At 38.8% G+C, this 21,629-nt stretch overlaps 1 protein-coding gene and 1 long non-coding RNA gene across 6 annotated transcripts in view; one reads left to right on the forward strand and one right to left on the reverse strand.

The window, feature by feature from the left end:
* Positions 1–10,864: 10,864 nt before the first annotated feature.
* The window catches only part of LOC114011410 (uncharacterized), a 35,057-nt gene continuing 24,292 nt past the window's right edge, over positions 10,865–21,629 (reverse strand). For 3 of the 4 annotated variants that reach the window (XR_008747635.1, XR_008747637.1, XR_008747638.1), the window contains exons 3-4: positions 15,902–16,020; positions 10,865–14,776 (exon numbers count right to left, since the gene is read on the reverse strand). This is a non-coding gene — a long non-coding RNA (uncharacterized LOC114011410). The remainder of the gene's footprint in view (positions 14,777–15,901; positions 16,021–21,629) is intronic. The other variant, XR_008747636.1, reaches the window with a different exon arrangement.
* Positions 17,753–21,320, forward strand: SELENOK (selenoprotein K). 2 transcript variants are annotated; one of them, XM_055806936.1, is made up of 5 exons: positions 17,753–17,907; positions 18,318–18,408; positions 19,135–19,215; positions 19,810–19,902; positions 21,026–21,320. In XM_055806936.1, the coding sequence occupies exons 1-4, from the start codon at positions 17,841–17,843 to the stop codon at positions 19,895–19,897; spliced, it is 327 nt and encodes a 108-aa protein (XP_055662911.1). In that variant the 5' UTR covers positions 17,753–17,840; the 3' UTR covers positions 19,898–19,902; positions 21,026–21,320. The 2 variants fall into 2 exon arrangements, with proteins under 2 accessions (XP_055662911.1, XP_055662910.1); XM_055806935.1 differs by lacking the exon at positions 21,026–21,320 and having other exon boundaries at positions 19,810–19,906.

Here is a 21,629-nt window from a genome sequence, read left to right on the forward strand (position 1 = left end):
GCTTGCACTCTTGCATCATTTGGTCAAGAACTCCCACCTCCCATCTCAGAGCTGTGAATGTATTCTAATCTTAGAGGAAATGAGTTCACAGATTAATTTCCACACTAGTTCCTAACCGACTTTTCACGTGTCATGGTGGGTGGACCCAATATCCTTGAGATATTAGTGTCTGGTTCTCCTTGGGAGTGTTTTAAAAGTAAAGCAATATGAACATTTGAAGATCATGTCTGAAAATCTACTAGCAGATATACGTGCTGACTTAATGTTTTTCTAGGAATTTCTTCAAATATGGAGCCACATGAGTATATTTCCTCTTCATCTTAAGTTCAAGAACTTGTTCCCCTAAGATAAAATATATGCAAATTATAAAACTACGGATTTATTTCAGACATTTTTCTTACTCTTGCTCCCACATGCAAAAAATGAGAGTGGTGCCTGACTGATGTCTGTAATAATTAAAATCAATGCATTCTTTTTTCTTCTTTTCTTACAGTGAGTTTCTGGCACAGAAGTATTATTATATGTGATATTAATTCACTTCCTTGTTTCAAGTATATGTGGTATATATGATAAGGACTAAAAGGCACCTGCATCAGCTGTTACCTGGACAACTGTTTCTGTAGGTTCATCGCTCTGTAACTCACATCAGAACCTCACCCCAGGTCTTTGTGAAATGAACTTCAGTTACTTGGATCATTTGAACACTTCCAAAAAAGAGTATATTTTCAAAAACAAACCAATTATCCATGCAGGTTTTGCCACTGTTTAAGTTATTTCTAAAAAACATTCCACCCATATCTAGACCTACTACTCACTGACTGACTCACCTTGAAGTACCCCTTGTAGCCACCTCCAGCCAGTCCCAATAGTTCTCGCTAGAAAATCCAGCATGCCTTGACATATTTTTTGAATAAAAAGAACTGCTTTAGAATTATCTGATGATTTTTTCTGAACTACCTTGCATCATATCCTTTACAGAACCTACAAACAGCTCCATCTGTATTTTTATTCTAGGCAACCTTGAAGGTAACTTAACAGAGCATCCATCAAGATAAAAACCACACACACAACTGGCTAAACACTAATAGGTTTGCAAATTACAGCTCTAGAGATGCTTGCTATTGTTTCAGTAGGAGTTTCAAGTGGCTAAGGGACATACGCCTGATTTTTTTCCCCTTATTCGTCCAGTATGACTCCTAATACATGAACAGTTTGAGCAATATCTTGAGAACTAGAAAAGCATTCATAGAAAAGCATTAGTATCTTCGCTAAATAAAGTAAATGCAGTAGGGAGAACATGATGACAGTATTAAAGTTAATGACCCAGTGCAATAGTATTTAAAACAGATTTGGCGCTAGCTTAATCACATTAATTGCTACATTGGACAAACTGAAGAACAATGAATACATTGTCCCTGAAAGTCCTGAAGCAGCATCTTGTCCATTATCTTAAGGATGCAGTGACATTCATGATCTTCAGGTAAGTGGAACTTCGAGTGCACTTTGTTTGTCCTGCTGCACCAGCTAACTATGAATCATTAATCTAAGCAGTCCTCAAATTATTTTTTTCATACTCTGTGAAGTACCTTTAACAAGGCAATCTGTCTCTTTCATTAATCACAGCAATACTGGTCAAAGACTGTTACTAATTTTAGAATAAGCTACTGAGAAAGGGAGAGAGAGAGATGTCATCTAGTGCTACTGCCCTAAGATGACTTGCACCCAGCTGTAGGTACCCTTTTTTAAAAAACTTAATCATGAAGGAACTGGCTTTGTCAGAAGGCATGAGCAGCCATTCCCCCAAAAGTAACTACACATACCTCAGTTCCATCATGGTCAAGGCAGCCTGAGAAGTTTACAGAATCCTTTTTAATGCAAAGTTTCAAGATTATTTTGAGTGGCTGCACTGTGCTCCTAGAGCAACCTATCACTGAGTACCACTGCAGTCTCATGCTACACATAACCACATGAAAAGCCCGTGATGGTTTCGTTTGGGAGCTTTTTCTTCCACCCACCCCAGTCTCAGGCTAAACATATCAATAAATTCATTGACTATCAGACACGGCTCCCCCAAGACTATCTAGCTTTCCCGGTGGGAGCTCAAGAGGTTGTCTTGCTAACCTCTGTGCAATGACAGGAAAGAAAAACATGGTAGCACTGAACTAAGAAAGCTATAAAACAAAAACATCATCATGGCTGATGGCACTTAGATATGATTTAGTTAATAATAAAGATATGTAAAACAGGATATGTGCTAGAAGAGTATGAATCAAACTTCACATAATCTGACTGTTATCATAGCCATCGTGTTTAAAATAGGATCCTTGACAAAAGAGAAAGAGGAAATAATTGGAATAGGATTTCCCACAATACAATGAACATGGTCAGTTTAAAATGTCCTCATTTCATTTAAAAGGGTCTAAGGACACATACTCATTAATGAAATAGACAATAGAATTCATCACATAACTTTGTAGAATAAAGGCAATACTCATGCCTTTTTAATTAGATAAAGGTTTGCATAGAAAACAAAAGTAAACCCAAAAACCTAATTTTATTTTCTTTTTTCTTTAGCTCCTAGACTCATTTTTCCTCCTTCTTCATAAAACCAGTCAAGTTTGTGTATAGGACTGTCTACACATTGTTTGAGCAGCAAAGATAGGAAGCCTCTTAATCACATCCAAGGTCATGGAACTGAAATGGGCAACAAGTCTTCCAGATCTTTTTTTCTGCTTACACTATCATATTATGTTTTCTTTTTGCAAGCATTATCTCTTAAGGGAAAGAATCTGCTGTCAGCAACTGCAGTATTTTCTGCTAAGTCATCCCACCACCTTGCAAAGACATTTGAAAACATAAAAGTGATTTGCAACAACATTTTACAACAAAATGCTGCACTAGTTATATGGGAGATGAGCACAATATATCAATATGCAAAGAGTAGGAAAGCTCCTGCAAAACTATTAGCAACGATCTACAGGAGTTCCGCAGAGACACAGCAGGCCTAGGAGCAAAAAGATCCTTATGATTTAAAATAGTAATACGTTCTGATGAAGTAATGATCAGGCTTAAAAACTCTTGTGAAGACCCTGTCTGAAGAATTATGAATTAGAAAAATTAAACTGACTTCACAATACAGGTTGTAAAAGCTGCCTCTGTATAAACACATGTAACCTCTCCAGCCAAGGGAGAGATACTTCTGCCTTGCACTAGCAGGAGCCACACCACAGTCTAATAGAAACAAATTCAGTTACTGATGGAGGCTCAAAACACCACAAAGACATTTACTTCAAAGTGAGAGTCTGCAGACTTCAGAGGAGTAACTATGAAGATGACCCGAGTTTTCAGCACCAATCACACCAGCAAGGAAACAGAAGTAGCTGTAGCACATACATAAACATCCACTTGCACAGAAAACACTTTTCTTCTCCCTTGTCTCTATATTTTATTCCTCATGTATATGCTTCCTCTAGTTTCTGCTTATCCCAAGTATTTTGTACTCACCAGTGGCTATATACAGATGCCATAAAATACTGGAGGAATTAACTGATGAGGTGATAAGTGCATAATTTGCAGGGCATCTATTACTACAGATGACACATTGCAACGGAGATCTACACTTCACAGTCAGAGGACAGAAGTTTTAGGAAGGCCAGCAAGAGGAGAGGGGGGTACAAAATACCACAAGAAAAACTTACAGAAAGACATAGGGAAGCTCATTGTAAGTTGAAGTACTGAGATGACCGTGGATTCCTACAATATCATTGATACAAATTCTCTAGGACAAAAATCACACTATAGAACTAAACTTCTTTTGTTCTCACAGGTGATATCTACTGAGCCTATTCTGAAGCAGTTAAGTTTCTGGTGTACCAGCTGCACAGAGGGAAAGTTGACGTGATGAAATGGAGAGGACTGCAATCCCTGTTCTGTCCCTTTTAATTCTGGTTTTTCAAATGACATGAGGAACCCAGGTGGAAAGATACACTCTGCATGTCTGGCCGTGTGGCAGAGAGGAAAATGTAATTGATTATTCTTATTAAGGAAACTGGTTTTGCCAGAAGTATCAAGTTTATTCAGTTTCATCCTTAAAATGAAACATGCAGTACAGTTAAATAGTCTATCTTTATTTTATACGTAGCTTGAGCTGACTGTAAGAATTTCAATGATAGCAATAATGAAAAATGCAATATTAACTTAATTAAAAAAATAGTGGAAAGAGAGGGAAGGATGCTGTGATCAAAATCTCAGATTTTTAAATACTAGTAATCCATACACTGTCACTGCTTCTATCTGTAAAAATGTTGAATTACTTCAAGACCATCAAAAAGGAACGGCTATGAAAAGACAGGTATATTCAACTTCAAGTGATTCATATAATCATAGAAACATAGAACGGTTTGGCTTAGAAGGGACCTTAAAGATCATCCAACACCCACAGCTGCCCTGGGCAGCCTGGGCCAGTGTCTCACCGCCCTCACAGGAAAGAATTTCTTCCTAATATATAATGACTTCAGAAAGTGAAGGGAACATGCTATCTTCCAGTTTTTCTTTTATATCAGTCTAACAATAAATTACTCTTCTGTGCTTAATCACTCTTTCCAGAAACATTCCTTTGTGGGTACCCAAATATATTCAGACACCAGATAGTTATCATTTTAGTCTTCGTAAACGTATCAGGGTCTGCTGATGCTACGGTTCAAAAAAGATATGGAACCCTACAAGCAATTTACCCAATGAAAAAGACCCTCAGCTTTTATATTGGTGGTAAGAAAACACTCAGAAGAGACCTCTACATTTGCATGCCCAAAGCACACATGCTTTTCATTAGTATATCAGTAATCTACTCTTGGCTATTCAAATTAGGTAAATTATTATCAAATTATGCAATTTCTATACAAAAAAGCAGATTGCATAAGCTACTACTAAATTTTTATTTTTTAAAATCTATTAGTGTAGTCCAGTGTCATCTGAAAAACAGCTTTAGAAAGTAAGACTTGGACAAAAAAAAAAACACAAAATCAACACCTGATGTTGTCAAGCAATGAAACATCTGACATTTGAAGGCAACAATGTCACTTTTCTATGCATGGAAAGCTACTAACCCAAAGCAACAGAAGGGAGTTTAACAAGCTATTAGAGAAATTTCTCTCTCCTCAAAACAGCTGGAATTGACAAAAGAAAGCAACCTGACCAAACACAGCTCACTGGTTCCAGAACTCAGATTCTGCCTCTCAGCATTAAACAAGTCAAGTCTGACAGGACCAGTCACATTGCTGCAGAAGAGCAAGTGATGGCCAAAACTACTCTATTGATTTTATTTATTTATTTATTTATTTTAACTTGCTCTAAGGAACATGTTTCGAACAGCTTCGAGAGGAAAATCTGTAAACAAGCACTTTCTGAAGTCTATTAGCCTAATAAAGCATTGCAATCTATTGTGAGTTCAATTATTTGGAAGCTTCCCCACACCATTTTAGTTTTCATTTCTCTGACTAGGACTACAGTGATTCATGTACCTGGCTAACAGCCTAGAAGCAATCTTGTAATGTAAAGGATGGAGAAGACTCTGTGAATGAGCCTTTTTTGAAATCGAGAAATAGGCAGAACAGACAGCCAAAACATCCAGGGTGGAAGTATAAGCCCCGAGGAACCAATTCTCTTTAACCTTTCTCTCTCCTACTTAATGACTTAAAAATATGAAAAGTTTAAAGGGTGCAGAGTAAGGATCTTAAAGTTAAGGAAATACCCAATGAAGCATCTTCTCACTTACTTTGCTGCCACACAGCTGGAGACTTTCTGCACAGTGAACAAAAGCAGCTGTCTCAAGTCTGGCATCCTTATCCTTGTGCTCTGGTGGCCGCGTGAACAGCCAGACACTGATCTCTGCTCCTTTGTTGCGTATCGTATCAGGGAATGTGTGTGGTGTGTTGGGTCAATAGTAAAGGCTGGTCTACAGGGTCATGTCGTAGGTGGGGAACGTTCAGAAGCACCTTCTCCATGAGTCACGCCCACCTAAAGCGTTCTAGAAATGACACCCAACATAATTTAGAGAACTCCAATAGATAACGTAGCCTTGCTGCTCTGGCAGCTTTTAGTTTGATTGAGGTATATGCTTTACAAGAAAGCTAGCCGTGGGATCTTTGTTTAAAATGCTTGCATTTTCACGCTGGTGCCTGACTTCACTCACACAATTAATTTGAACTGACGCTTCCTGGTTCTCAGCAAGACCATGTCACACAACGGGACCATGCAACACATTATTACCTCGCCTTAGAAACAAGTTACACAAACACTGCCAAGACAGCATGTGGAAGCTTCTGTTAGTGATGAAAAAACCTGAAGCTGTAACACAGACAGAATGAGAGAAGCAAATACTCCAGAAGCCTAATGACTGCTTCTGGTATCCATGAGAAAGGCTGCAGATCTGAGGCAGCAAGGTAAGCAGGAGGCAGCAAAGAAGACTGGAAAGTCTCTGAAAGGAGTTCCAGGCATCAAACGCTTTCCTAGAGCTCTTTCCATACCTGATGTCAAATACTTCACAGAAAAGTACAAGAGATACCATATGAGATAAATATGGGAATAAGCTACTTCAGTCAAACGTCTTACCTTAATTCCTACTGCTTGGAGACTCAGACATGATCATTTATATCCCCGACTTTTTTTGAAAGCATAAATCAAAGCCCTTTTCTTAGTCAAAAGCATCCAATTCCTTTTGATTCTCACTGATATTCCGTGCCACCCCCTCCCAGGCCTAGGAAAAAAAAGTCTTTTAAACTCACCCCTGCTTCTTCCAAAAAGAAATTTAAACTTTGACATTAGCCTAGAATGTTAGAATCCTACTACAAAAGCGTAAATTCTAAAATACTTGATTTCCTAAGCCTTTTTAAAGAAAAATAGCCTTACAGTGCAGGTTTTGGTGGTTTTTTGTTTGAAGAAGTACAACATCCTTCCGCATGGAAGTGTCTCTCTGTCAGGACAGCATAAAGGGCTTCCCGATCCCTGTTATCACCCACTAATTTTCATTGTAATCAAACTTTTTTTTACCAAGGAAAATGCAAATTTTTGCACTGGTTAATCCATTTATATTTTTATATATTTCAACTCTCTCATTATTTATCCTCTCAGATACTTAGGTATTACTACATATCTGGTTTTATGCCTGACTTTGCTTCTAAAAGAAATCGACTTTTACTACCACCCTCTGTACTGCTAGAATGTCTTTTTTTTTTTATGATGCATTAATTAGAACTCAACATACTACTCTATGGAAGAATTCAACATGAAACTTTATTGTCTCATTACTTAGTCTGACTTGCACGATTTTCTCTACCATTGAAGCTTAGCTTCACGCTGACTGGGTTGCTGGAGAACCTTCATTTTTACCATAGTTATTGGTGAATTAAATTAGCACTTATGAATTCTTTACATATTCTTTTTTCCTTCCTTAAGAATAAAACACATGACAGTTCAACTGCAATTAATTGTCAACATAAAGAAGCTACTGGGGATTCTTCTCAATGTCCTGAATTTGTTGCTTCTGCATTTAAAAACTACTTATTTAAGCCAGGCAGAAAAGGGAGAACTTTTAGAAGTCATGACAATATGAATGTAGAGAACTGAAAGCATGGTTTATTCACAAAGTCTGACAGAGATGGACAAAAATATTACATAAGTTTATATGCAATTATTTCTTACTGGGGGCTAGCTCTGCTTCTGATAGCGCTGAGCCAGTGTATGTTATGTTCTAGATTATGAGGTATAACACTGTGGACTATCTTAAATGAGAAAAAATAGAAAATGCATTGAATAGGATAATAAAGAATTTCAGCTGTATTTTAAAATCGGATTCTTTGAGGTGCTCTATCTTGTGATAATGACAGAAGCAAACATGATATTCACATAAAGCTAAACTGGGGATGAGGTATATATTCCCCAATTAGATATTAGATAATACTTCCTTGATTAACTCTACCATAGAAAGTCTCACATGTGCCTAAATTGGCATAAATATGCATAAACTCATATGGTAACTAAAACCATTTTTGCAACCTGTAAGACACTGTACAGCATGGCATACCAACTTCCTGCAAAATGTGGATTTTTTTCGGGGGGGTATGTCTTCCCAGATTACTTCTATTGCTTATAGGGGATTTTCCCTACCAGAAGACCATTGTTTTAAATACTTCTTTCCAAGTAGGTGGTCTGTTTTTGCAATGAATGTTTTGCTGTGGCTGTACCTTCCCTTTTATGTTCAGTAAAACCAAGCATGACAATGCTGCATACAGAAAACACAGCACAACCAGGAGCAGTAAGAATTAAGTAAGAATGATGCAACTTCAGTGCAATGTGCTTTTAAAATCTCTACAGAATCATCATGTCAGCACCCATTCCAGGCTTCACAGCATCCACATCTTCGCAAACACCCCCTAATAAATCATAGCTAAGTGCTTTTTCAAGACCTACCTGCTTGTACCCAGTTAAAGGTTTTTCAATTGCATTAACATATTCCATTAAATAACTTTTCAGAAGACAAAAATTGATATTAATACTCCAACACAACCATAAGAGCTCTGCAGAACAGTGTCAATTATCACATCACTGCTTTAGTCACCAAATAGATTATGGAATTCACTTCATCCACCTACTTCTGACAAGTACCTTAACTGCCATTTTTATCTTGTGTGTTAAGTTTGAAACAGTTAAAGAAAGTTCAACAGCTAAAGCTGTAGATCAAGTATCAGAGATGCCTCTAGCAAGTCAGCGCCCTGTCTGTCACCTCACTTGCATTGCCCTTTCTTACGCAGTAATGGTCATTCTCAAAATTTATGTTAATCTTTTCATATAAAATTTCCATTCACGAGTCTACATTTCTGGCTGTTATGCTGCAAAGAGGGGAAAAAACAAGGTTTTATTCACTGAAATCTGGTAGGATTCCAGGACTGCATACCCACACTACATCTTTACCAGCAGCAAAGTTCATGCCAGCAGCGTCTGAACAGAGAGCCAACAACCCTGTGCCCCACTGCAAGCGTGCTCCAGCTGCTGTACCATCTAAGCCTTGCTTCATCGGGAGGGAATCCACTCTTAGCACAGCCGTAGTATGTTCAAGTGCCTACCGCCAGACTCCAAATGCAGACGCAAAACTCCAAATATGCAGTAAATCAAATATGTATCAAGAAGAAAAATGCCTGCTCACTCAAGCATCAGTGTAGGTGCAACCCATGCATATCCAGCAGAAAACAGCACTGTCTGTATCCCAGCTGCACGTATTTTCAGGGAAAGTGCCATTTCAGTTGAGTATATGAGAAGTAAGAAACAATTTGGTTGAGTTTGTTCTTTAAAAATATCTTAATTTATCAATGAGTGGTGATTATATTAAAAGGAATAGCATAACCAAGAAATATAATTCACATATAAACATTTCAGTCTATAAATACTCAGCAAGTCTCCCAAGAGCTACAGCTGGAGATAGTACTACTGTTCAGTAGAACTGGATCAGGCTGTGGGACAGACACTTTCTGATAAAACCAACCACACCAAACCAACTGTAGGAGCCCAGTGACAGCAGCCATCTCTCTAAAGCTAACACGTATACAAATGAGAAAATAAGAACTTGAAAAATATTTGGAGCGATTCATGTTTCTTTTTTTCCAAAACGTGTATCCTTCAGCACAGACGTTCCCAAAATGCACTCCCAGTAAAATCTAATACCTTTCCAACTACGGCTTCACACACCAGCGATCCCATGAGGCACTGCCCACACAAGGCTTACCTGAACTTCGGTGAGGTGATTACATATTTTGTGTTGTAGTCATCACAGACACAAAAATAAAGATAAATGACGAGCAGTAGCACCTCGTTTGAATGCATGTCTTTCCAGCTTCCTTTCCCACTTTTCACATACGAGTTTTCTCAGTCATCTAGCATATACTTTGCTCACCAGGTGGCTGATAAGAAAGTTCCAGCAATCTACGAGCAGCTCCACAGCATCAGTGGGCTAAAGCCTTTTTTCCTCCTTGGAGTGTATTCATAACCAAGCTATCACTTAAAACAGACAGTCTAATGTATGCCAAACTTTTAATAGAGCTTTTACAGATAACAGAAATGAGCTATATGCCTCAACAGGCCCCAGAGAACACATTGATTGTAAAACCTTTTGAATGGAACCAGGTTTCCTTAGATATGATAATGTCTGGCATTTAAACCATTCTTCAGCACTCAGACACCATTTTTTTTTCTTCAACATGTTTATATTTTCCCAGCCTTTAAAAAACCCCTCCCTGCTTTGCTAGTACCACAATGCTAAACAAATCAGAACAAGCAAATTTTTGCATGCAGATAAGACCAAAATCACAGTAGAAGACTACAAGGTCAGCTCAACCACATTGTCACCTGCAGCTGATAATAGTGCCTTGGTCTGTGGGCTGAAATAGTCTGGCAGAAAAGCCAACATCTACATCACACCACCTGTCTTAACAAATCCATTCCTCTGGTTAATGACTCCTTTTAATTTCTAAAAATACCACAACGGTATAACAATGTCATTTTCAGTATCAGATTAAAATCTGGGAAGTGGAAATAGCCGTGTGAAATCTGTAGGTGTGCTTACAAGCTAACCTTACAAATAGGATTAAAAAATGTAAGAACAGTAATGAAAAAGGATAATCCCTAACTTGAATTTATTCTTCATATTTCATTGCATTAAACTTCACTTTTCACTAAACAGAGAGCCCATTATTTTTAAAAGAGTTCAGAGGAAGGGTAGGAAGAAAACCATGCAAAAGCGGGCATTGTGTATGTGCATATGTAGTGAAAGGAGTGCTTAGGTCAAGTCCCTTAAAGAATTACCACCCAAGGAGTTTGAGTGAAATAGGTTTAATATAAATTTGTGGAAATGCAACTGCACAAGATCCAATGGCAAGGTTCACACTATTACTTATTACACGGAGTAAAAGCACAGAGATAAATCAAGCCGAAATAAGTCAGAACAGAGTTGGAAACCGTTTACAGAGATCAAAGGTATAAAAGGGTAAAGAAGATCTTCCCATTGAGTCACAAGGTTTAGAGTAGACCCCCTTGTTTTCTAAACTTTCACAGAGTTTAGGTGCGGCTGGACCTATTCCTAGTCTTAGACTTGGACAACGGATTAGATCTAAAGGGGAGAGAGAGAGAGAAAGTTTGTTCACAATTCAAGATTATTCATAAGATTTTAGCAGCAAATCAATAAAATTTGTTTGAAGTCACAAAAATTACATAATTAACCTTACTACCTCAAGCCTTCAATATATGTTACAACAAAGGTATACCCACTAAAACTTCGAACTTTGGCCTTGAGTTCAGTAAAATACTCATGTCTTATGCTTCTGCATTCCTCAACAGGCAAAGGGTTAAGCCCCGAGAAGCAGGGGTATCAGCCCAGGCCCCATCACCAATTTTCCACAACAGTCCCTGTAGCATTGCAAACTTAGTGGTTTGTGAGCTCTGAGAGGCATCCCACTCAGAGGGGGATGCTGGTCACAGCCTGCTGCAGCCCAGGAGAGCTTAAAAGGGTCTAGGACCACCGTTTATAAGGCTGTGAGACAACTGGCTTCAATCATCAGCAAATTTCCATCACAACCGCAACCTAAATTGGTATTTTTCTCTACAATTCTAGGAACAATATATTATTTCACCCAGTTACCGCTCAGGCTGTGATCTGGCAGGCGCATTGCAGGGTTGTCAGGGAGTAACTGATAGTTTCCATTCCTCTTCCCCGCTTTGACCAGTCCACAGGAGTTCCAGTACGTGCCATTTTCTGCCTTAGCTGAGTAGGAGTTACTTATACAGTCAAGGGATGTGTGACCAACCAGCTTGTTACTCAAGGTGCCAAGGCCTGGCTGGCAGCTCCTGAGGTCGTAGAACAGCCCAGAAAAGGGGGAGAAGTGCCACCACAACATATATTCACAATCCAGTTTCATCAGATACATGACAAATCAAATTCTCATTCATTAATAGAAAGCACAAGACAAAGGATATTTGCCTTAAATCAAAATATTAACAGAGTCTAAGACTGCTTTTGTCTCTTCTACCCAACAGATGCAAGCATATCCTCAAGAAATTGACACAGGTATGAGAATAAGCTAGTCAGTTCTGTTTCAGGCTTTGCCATTAACTTGCTGCATAGGTTTAAAGATGTGATTTTTATTTCCAGTTGACTCATCTGATGATCATTATTTTTCCTACCTACTGTACTTCAAAAGGTCATTACTACACTTATTTATGTCACCTTTTTTCACTTATTTCAAAAATCTGCCAATGGCACCACTAACAAAACTGGAAGTCTGCTATTCCACAGCAGCGTTCTCAGCTCCTCCCCAAACTAACCGCAGGGAGGAAGCCAAAAAAACCCAACCAACTAACAAACCCTGCAATCTTTGCCATTACATAATAATCACATGTCAACATACATTTCCCCAGCTTCACCCAACAATACGAGACTTCCGACAGATTCCCCAAACAGTATATATCTGTGTATTCAACCCTGGTCCTTAATCCAGTAAGAATTTGCCATTTACGCGTTACCTGAGTGTCTAGTGGCAGTGAACTAAGGATTTTTGTATAAAGGAGAATCCAGACATGTTCGGACTAACTTGCTAGAAAGTTTGCAATGTGATTAAACGAGCGTTATTTCACACTTATGCTGCCACCTGGTGGCTGTTCAAAGTATCAGCACGACTCAGTAACCACGCGCGGAACGGGCGTGCACTGGGGTCGGGCACTTCACCAACTACTGACCCTGGTATTTTTCTGTCTGGACAGAAAACTCAGCACAGTATTCACACTTTTCACAGAGTGTGGAAGTTTCTTTCTAGATTCTCATACAACTTTACATTGAGGAACGACTTCATTCTACTGAGGGCTGAAGTCTTTGTTAATAAGAAGATACGTAACATTTACAGATAGGGCTCTCTGTATATAAGGATACGCTGTTAACTAAGGAAATATAAAAGCACGAGACCCACCTTTGGCATTCCTCCAGCACATATTTGCTTTCAAACTGTTAACTGCAGTCATACTGCACTAAAGCCTCTCCATCTTTGCTATTCAGATATGAACAAATGGCATAAAGAAAAACAATTTGCAGACAAATTCTGTTAATAGAGTATCTGGTCTCTGTCCCACCTAGGGTGAAAAAATAGTTCACAGTTTATGTGCTTATTTTCTTGACCTGATTTTATGCTGAGATCAGAGCTACCGATTCTGCAAAATCTATCTTCCAGTTGAAATCTGCACAAAATTATCTTTAACTTAAACCCCACAGTACATGAGTATAACCTTGTCTGGGGCACCAAAGAATAAAAAAAAGTTAGGTCTTCGATCAATTATTCAGAATGTCAGAACTTAAACAGGAAAGTTCTGTTTAAAATTCTGACATTAAATCAACATAATTTAGTTCCAAAACCTGAGTTTCAACTCTTCCACACACAGATTTTTTTTTCTTATAAAAGGTGTTTAAAAACAGAATCCTATGAAATACCCTCTGAATTTTGTTTATATTGCAATGAACATTCTATATTTATAATTTGGAGTTTAGAACACCTTCTCAGTCTAATACAGTATTAATTGTGGGTGTATAAGTTAAATACTACATGACAATCAGCTCTTCTATGAATAGTTCAAGTCCAAATTAAATTTTGAATGTTTCCATTTAAGTTACGTGATGGTGTAACACAATAATCGCTATGCCAAAAAAACCCGCAGGCCAGCAAAAAAAAAAAAAAAAAAAAAAGATGCTTTTTCTATTTCTGCTATTCAAATGTGGTCAATAGTTTGCAAATCCTCTTCAGGGCAGGGTCACATTTCCCATGGTGAGCTTTTAGTTCAAAATTATTTTCTTTTAAAAAGTTTATATTCATATTAAAAATGTAGCGTAAATTTTAGAGAGTACAAGACCTGTTCATGCTGTATCACCACTTCTCTATGCACACAGTATTTTTTAATTCTCTCACATCACAACTAAAAGGTCACCCCTTAGTATACAAAATGCTATAAAAATAGCTGACCTGCAATTTTCCACTTTTGATGAAAAAATAGGAAAAGTTACTAAAGCATAGTTGTATGTGGCCTAGACATCAGTACTTAGGTATCAGTATGCAAAAACACAATTCACAAGGAAACAAACTATACAAATCTATATCTGGAATAGAGCCTAAAAAAACAAACCACCTCAAATCAGAAGATATCCCACTGAGAGTTCAGATTGCATTAAAAAAAATGAAAAGCTCATTTAGCATTGGTCTTTTTCAATTACTTATATACTTAACCTTAATATACAGTCTATACTACTCCTCACGGCATTGTAGATATTTACTTTGCCTACCATCAAACGATCACGTCCCCAGTTTCCAAATTGCATCTATGTTAAATTTTAGCTCTCATGCACTAATGACTGCCCGGCTCTATTCCTCATGGTACCCACCACCTTCAGAAGGGCAATCCAGCTGTTTTGTATTTCTGTTGCTGATTTTCAACATGCCTTTGTCTACTGGTTTTCATTAAATGCAAGTGGACTGCTGCTGTGGTCCTCTGAACTTCCCAGCATCAGGCACACAGACCGAAAGCAAAGGTGCAGGTCACTGAAGGACTCTAGCTAGCAACACAGCTAGAGAGACACGTGCCTTGCCCTTTGTGAAGGAGTAGCTGCTCAGAGTGGGATGCCAGGGCTGTGGTGCTACCTGAAGTGAGCTCCCACCAGAGCCTGTGTCCACACCTGCTGTCCCAACTGTACCATAATCTGCAAATGCAAATGAATAACCATTTTCCTATCGCTCTTCTCTACTCTATTCCTGACCCAAGGGCACAGGAGAGGTTTAGACTGGATATTAGGACAATTTTTTTCACTGAAAGGGTGGTGAAGCATTGGAACAGGCTGCTCAGGAAGGTAGTGGAATCACCATCCGTGGAGATATTTAAAAAAACGTGTTGATGCTGTGCTTAGGGACACGGTTTAGTGATGTACTTTGACAGTCCCAGGTTAACAGTTGGACTTCATGATCTCAGAGGCCTTTTCCAATCTAAGTAATTCTATGATTCTATGATATGATATATGTCAAGCTTGATAACGCAATGCTGCCATTGATTTTTAACCACACCTTTTAAATCTCACATTTTTGTGTCTAAAACTTAAATATGAAATGAAAAAATAATGCATATGTAAGTTCTTTAAAAATAGTTATAAATCCTAAAATTTTCATGTATCATTTCATGCAATGGTTGGGTATTTTGCCACTGTTAAGTATCTGGACATGCTTTCTTGGAAAAATAAAACTGTGTTAGGAATATACACACACACTCTGGTACTCTCAATTTAAAAAGTATATTTCTTTAATTTCATTCATCAAAATCACATTTCACAGAGAAAATCTGCATTGTAATTACATAATTTTAGGACACTGAGACAATACTTATTATTACTCTATTATTAAATAAACCAAGACTATCTCACATAAGATTTTACTTTTTTAAAAAAAGAACAACACCACACCAATAACTGAAAAACCCACTAATCATCATCATTGTTGTTTGGATTTTGGTTTTTTTTTTTCATTTGGAAACCAAAAAATACATCTTCCTTTCTGCACGATTAACAGATTTCCTCTGAAATATAATACATTAAAAAAAGGAATGAATTGTTCAAATTCTTACTACATTGATTCATGCAGGACAACATCAACTACATACAGAGCATGAGATCAGGTGGAATAATTACCTGTTCGTGTTCAGGTTCACTATTATGTTTCTGTCTAAAGTACAATGAAATGTTTGGACCATAACATTTGCTTTTATACTAGCGAGCATCAGTCAGTGTGCATTTTCAATATAACACAAAATTTACAATACCTCCTTTATCTCTGCTTACCAACATTATCTTCCCATTGCCATCCTCCCTCCTTTTGTTTTCTTCTTGGTAAATGTTTTATCTACAGCTTGCGCAATAGCTCTTTAAACATAAGGTAATTTCTCGTTTTGTCTCAAAGCCTAATGAAAAGAAAACAAAGTGTATTTATGAAAATCATTTAAAAACAAGACTATATTATTTTCACAAGTTAGCATACCAATACAAAGGTGTGATTTTGTCATTTACTTTCCTTGAGTACTGTTATTTTCCTATTATTTGACAATACATTTTCACAGTAGCGTTCTCACTTCCGTATAAAGAGTATTTATGTAACAGTATCACTCAACACATGATTCCAGGTCTACTATGCATCCCATAAATTAAAAGTACACCAATGCATCTTTCTTCCAGTTTATTGTTCCATTTCTCCGATTTCACTGAGAACCTAAAAACAATGTTCAAATGACTTACTGACTGAATCTCTAGGTTTTCTTCTATACTTCCGCAGCCTGTGTTTTGCAGTTTTGCAAACTGAAACTGATCTGACTACACCCTACTGTTGTTTGAAAAAAAATCACCATAAACATAGCTAACTAGCAAAAAGGATCTGTGGTGTCCCTGAACAATTTTAACACATTGCCTGCATTTATGCCCATTATTCACTATGTAGCACCCACTATTTTCTAAACTCTTTTGTACTTCCCCGTTTATTGAGTGGTAGATTACCTAGCCCCTACGTTAATGATAAATATTTATGTATGTTGTTACAGATACTTTTCTTTCACTGTTGTTTTCAGTTGTTTGTAAGAGTTCATTTCTGGAATATCAAACATTTATAAACAGCTGCCGGTTGTAAACAATTACTTTACTAGGAGACAACCACTTTGTCAGATACATTACAATTTCGACTTCAGACAAGACTTTACTTGATCATTATTAGGAAAAGACAGGTCTCGCAAAGGCAATAATAAATGCTTTCAAATTATTTTTTCTTACTGCTGTTTCCCAGAAGAATCACACATCATTCCCGTACTAGTTTAGTTTTAAAAAGACAGAAGGCGTTATATTAAATGCACTCATATAGCTATATAGTTACCTTCAATTTTACACGCATGGATTCTCCATGAGAAGAAATGCTAGCCACTATTGGCAGGGCAAAGTTTTTATAAAAATAAATTAAAACAAATGTCTGCCTGCAGGCTGAACATTCCCACCAACATAATGGGAACATACACAGCCACATACCTGTCATTACATAGAGGAACAGTAGTTCCCTCTGGGGAGAAGTTTTAAATAAGTTATCTGCATTTGGTTATATTTCTAACGTTACTACAGTGACTTAGCACTTTTAGTAGAGAAAAATCACAGGAACGGACAAGGACCCCCTCAACAGCTACTACAGAAAACTGGGTCAGTGACAAAGGACAAAAGCCCTAGCTTTGGTGAGACCCATCAAGTGTTAACTACGGAAGACTGCTAAGAACGTTTAATTTTTATGGAAGCTGCACTGGCACGCTGCAAACTGCGGCCGGCGTTCCCTGCCACTGCCAGCAGGGCCCCAGGCTTGGTGCACGGCACAGCGGCGGAACCAGCGGCACCACCAGCGGCACCACCAGCGGCACCACCAGCGGCACCACCAGCGGCACCACCAGCGGCACCACCAGCGGCACCACCAGCGGCACCACCAGCGGCACCACCAGCGGCACCACCAGCGGCACCACCAGCGGCACCACCAGCGGCACCACCAGCGGCACCACCAGCGGCACCACCAGCGGCACCACCAGGCTGCAGGAGAAACCGGGCCCGGCCGCTGCGAAGGGGCTGAGGACCCCCCCGAGCACGAAGGGCTGGAGGGCCCGACGGCTCCACGGCCGCCCGCTCCCCTCAGCCCCGCCAGCCGGAAGTGAGGGGCCGGCCCGCGGCGAGGCACCGCCCCCAGCGCGCGCGCGCCCCCCCGGGCATGCGCAGCGGGGAGGGGCAGTCCCGGGGCGCGCCCGCGGCCGCCGCCATGGTGTACATCTCCAACGGTGAGGGGCCGCGGGGGGCGGCCGGGGGGCGGCCGGCGGGGGGCGCGGGCAGAGCGCTGCCAGAGCAGCCCCGGGTCCGGCGCGCTCCTGCGGCCTGTGGCGGAGCCTGGCGCGCCCCTCCGCAGCTCGGAAGGACTGTGACCGGCCCGGGCGCGTCCTGCGCCTCCGGGAGCGTCACCAGAGGCGCTGGCACCGCGCAGGGCAGCGGGGGCTGCGTGGGACACGGTCCCTGTGCGCGGGGGGTGACCCGGTTGCTACAAGTGTTCTCGTTGCCCCTATGGGATGAAACTCGCTCCCCTCCCCTCCCCCCCCCCCCCTTCCCCCCGCCCGGCGGGTGTGTTTGTGTGTCACACACGGGCCGGCGCCACGTGCCATCATCGCGGGGTGTTTTGTATCGTGATGTGTTACAGGACAAGTTTTGGATAACCAGAGCCGGGCTCCTTGGCGCTTGTCAACGATAACAGATTTCTTCTGGTCCATAGCAGATTTTGTGGTCCTATTGTAAGTAGAATTAAATCTTTAGGTGAGCTTTATTTTAGATTTACCATAGGCGGAAGGTATGCCGTGCTATCCAGCAATAAAAATGTTAATTTGCTTTTTAGCATTCCCTATCTGCTGTCCCCAAAACATACATGAATGCTTTACTAGGACTACGTGGCCTTGGTTATTAAGCGCTATAGTATCTATTTAACAAAAAGCATATGAAAATTGATGCTAACTTACTGGCAGTTCAAATGCATTTTCTTACATTTCTTCCATTTAAATAGTGCAAAAAGAAAAAGCATATACTTTTGTTAAACAGCTAATTTCTAATACCTGAGGAGAATTTCTACTGGTGACAGTAGATTCTGGCTGTGTAAAAATAACCACACAGCAGTAATCACAGATGTATGGCCCCAGATCAAAGCCAGTTAAGAAACAAACGATGTATTCAACAGTCCTTCATTATTTTAGTTATAGGTTTAGACTTTATGCATTTCTTGGATGTTTACCAGAAAACGAGATTTTAGTTTCAGCCTCACTGTAATTTTGGAATAACTTCAGATTTTATCTTCATATATAGGAGAAAAATTGCCAAGATTTATTAAACAGTAGTGATCTTGAGAAGATACACTGTTATTCCTGAACACTGCTTGCTGGTTTTTAGGCCATTTCTTATCTTGCAATCCATATATTCAGAAACTGTATCTAGAAATCAGTTTACCTAACTCCTGTTTTATTTTTCAGTTTCCAGAGCATTATTCAACCAGATTTGAGAAGAAGAGGCTATACGTCTTCCTCCTATTCCGGATACAATGATGGAAGAGGGTATTTTTCATATTCACACTAATTTCTTTTTTCCTATTTTAGCAAAATGACATAATGTATTCAGATTTCAGCTCTGATTTGTATTGAATCAGGTCACGTAAAAAGATAAACAAGATCTTAATCTGCAGTACTTGGTCTGAAATCGTTGATAACACATGGCTTTGGCTACCTGTAATAACAGTACAGGCTAACTCTCACTGAAACGATTTTTCAAACCGGACTAATAGAAAATATTAGTTTCAACTAATAAAATATTAGTATTCAACAGTTAGACATCTGTTGAATGTCTTCTTTTGTTAGACTTGCTTATGCTCAGCATTTGATTTATACTTTGTTATAGAGGTATCATTTCTGTAAATGCTAGTTACTTGTTTATTTGTTTTTAAGGGTTTGCCTAAATTTTTTGTAGGACTGTGTAAAAGCCTCAAAGAGAACTTTAGGTGAAAATGGGGTTGGGTTTTTTTTTACAGCTTTTCACATGAAACCCAAACAACTTTTTCCAGAGGTTCTAACTTTGTAGTTACTATAATTTAGAGACAGTGTTACAATTTAATGCCAGTTGAGAAGATGTTGTTTCCCTTGCTTTCTTTTCAGGCCTCCAGCACATCCTCGCCGGAGGATGGGTCGAATAAATCACTGGGGTGGAGGCCCCAGTCCACCACCAATGGCTGGAGGTGGATGAGGAAGGTAATTCCAAGTCTGCTGTATCCTGCTTTGAGGTGTTGGGGTTTTTTTAAATAACAATAATAATTGAAAGTTAAGGTAGAACAGAATGTTTTGTCCTCCTTTAGTGAGAGTTACCAAAACAGGAAGAGAATCAAAGTGACTAGATACTTTCAGTAAAGGAGAAAAAAAAGGAGGATGCAGGGGTTAAAAGGTTTTGGCTCAGAAGTGGTGAGCCTCTATTTTTAATTGCATAGGAGTGGATATAGAAAGTGTAGCAACGATTTTTGAACACAGCTGATATGTACTTTTTTATAACTTCTGTTCTTTTTTGGCTGCTAATTTGAAGTCCTGTCCAGATCAGTTGTGAAACACTTTGCGTTTCTAATAGTTATGACACGTGAGGGGTTTTTTGTTTAAAGTAGATACTTCTCAATAGAAAAGTAGGAAAACTAATTAAGTTTTTAAAAGACTTGTAAAAATCTTTTTTTCCTGTTACAGTGAAATAGCTATCCAAATCTTGAATTCTAGTATAGCATAAAAATCAGAAATGCTTAAAAAGGGGGGCAAAAGCCATTTTAAAAGCCTTGTTCTTTAAATTTCTTACAGTTGCCTGAACTTTAATTGTTTTATTAATTAGCTTGGCTGGTGGGAGTTTCTTCTAACATTGAATATATGCATAGTATGACTTGATTTACTTTTAAGACTTAAGTAAATATTCCTTCTTCTTCATGAATCATTCCCTATTGCTACCGTAACAAGTTACAAGAAAAAAAAAAAAACCACATGCAGGTGGTTAATAACTGTAAATCTTATAGGAAATAGTTTATATTCCAAACCCCACATACATCGGTATTTCAGTTCCCTAGAAAAAGGATAAGCTTCTCCCCATTTTTTTTTTTGTTTTCATTTGGATTTTTTTTTTTTCTTTTGACTAGACATCAGGCCAGCAAAGGCAGTGGGGAGGGCTTTTGGCCAATAATGGTAATGTGTAACCTGCTTTAGGAATAGAAGTTGCCTTTCACATGTCTCATTTAGTTAAATTAAAAACTATTTTGTTATAAAATTGTTACTTGCATAATTTTTATCTTGTAGAGAAAGGCCCTGTTGTCTTTCGATGTACTGTAATTACTGCTTTATTTTTTAGGTAAATGCCTGCTGAAGAGGCAGGCAAAAGCATACACATCTGCAAGATGAAAGGGAAGGAATGTTTAGAGGTGGACCAAATGAGTTTGAATGTTGTGAATGTGTATGTCTAACTGGAAACTGTTCTGTGATATAAGCAGATTAATGAAGTTGTACTGGGAACTCCTTCAAGGATCCAGTGTAACTGAACTACAGTTTTATTAAATACATGTTTACTGTCTAAAGTCTTTGTATAGTTTCTGAACATTTTACTGTAGTTGCAAAGTAATAAGTAAATTATATTTGGCTTGTCACAAGGCTGACTTTCTCATCATTTTTAGAAAAAAAAGTCGTGTGAAGTACAGTAAGCCCTTTTCTATGCAAATAAGGAAGAATACATACTTATATTTGACACAGAAGATCCCTCAAGAATCACACTTAAAGTAGTGCTTCCTAATAGGTTTTGTACTTACTCTGTTTTTGTCAGTACTAACATTCTGTACTTTGCTATATTTACATGGTATTAATGATACTCTTAACACAATTTTAAAATGCAGTTTACAAATTTTATTTTTTTTTTTACATCATTGCCTTTTACAAAATCTCTTCCTTAAGGCCCATAACAG

Source organism: Falco peregrinus, chromosome 5, assembly GCF_023634155.1.
Source record: "Falco peregrinus isolate bFalPer1 chromosome 5, bFalPer1.pri, whole genome shotgun sequence".
In the NCBI taxonomy this organism is placed as follows: domain Eukaryota; kingdom Metazoa; phylum Chordata; class Aves; order Falconiformes; family Falconidae; genus Falco; species Falco peregrinus.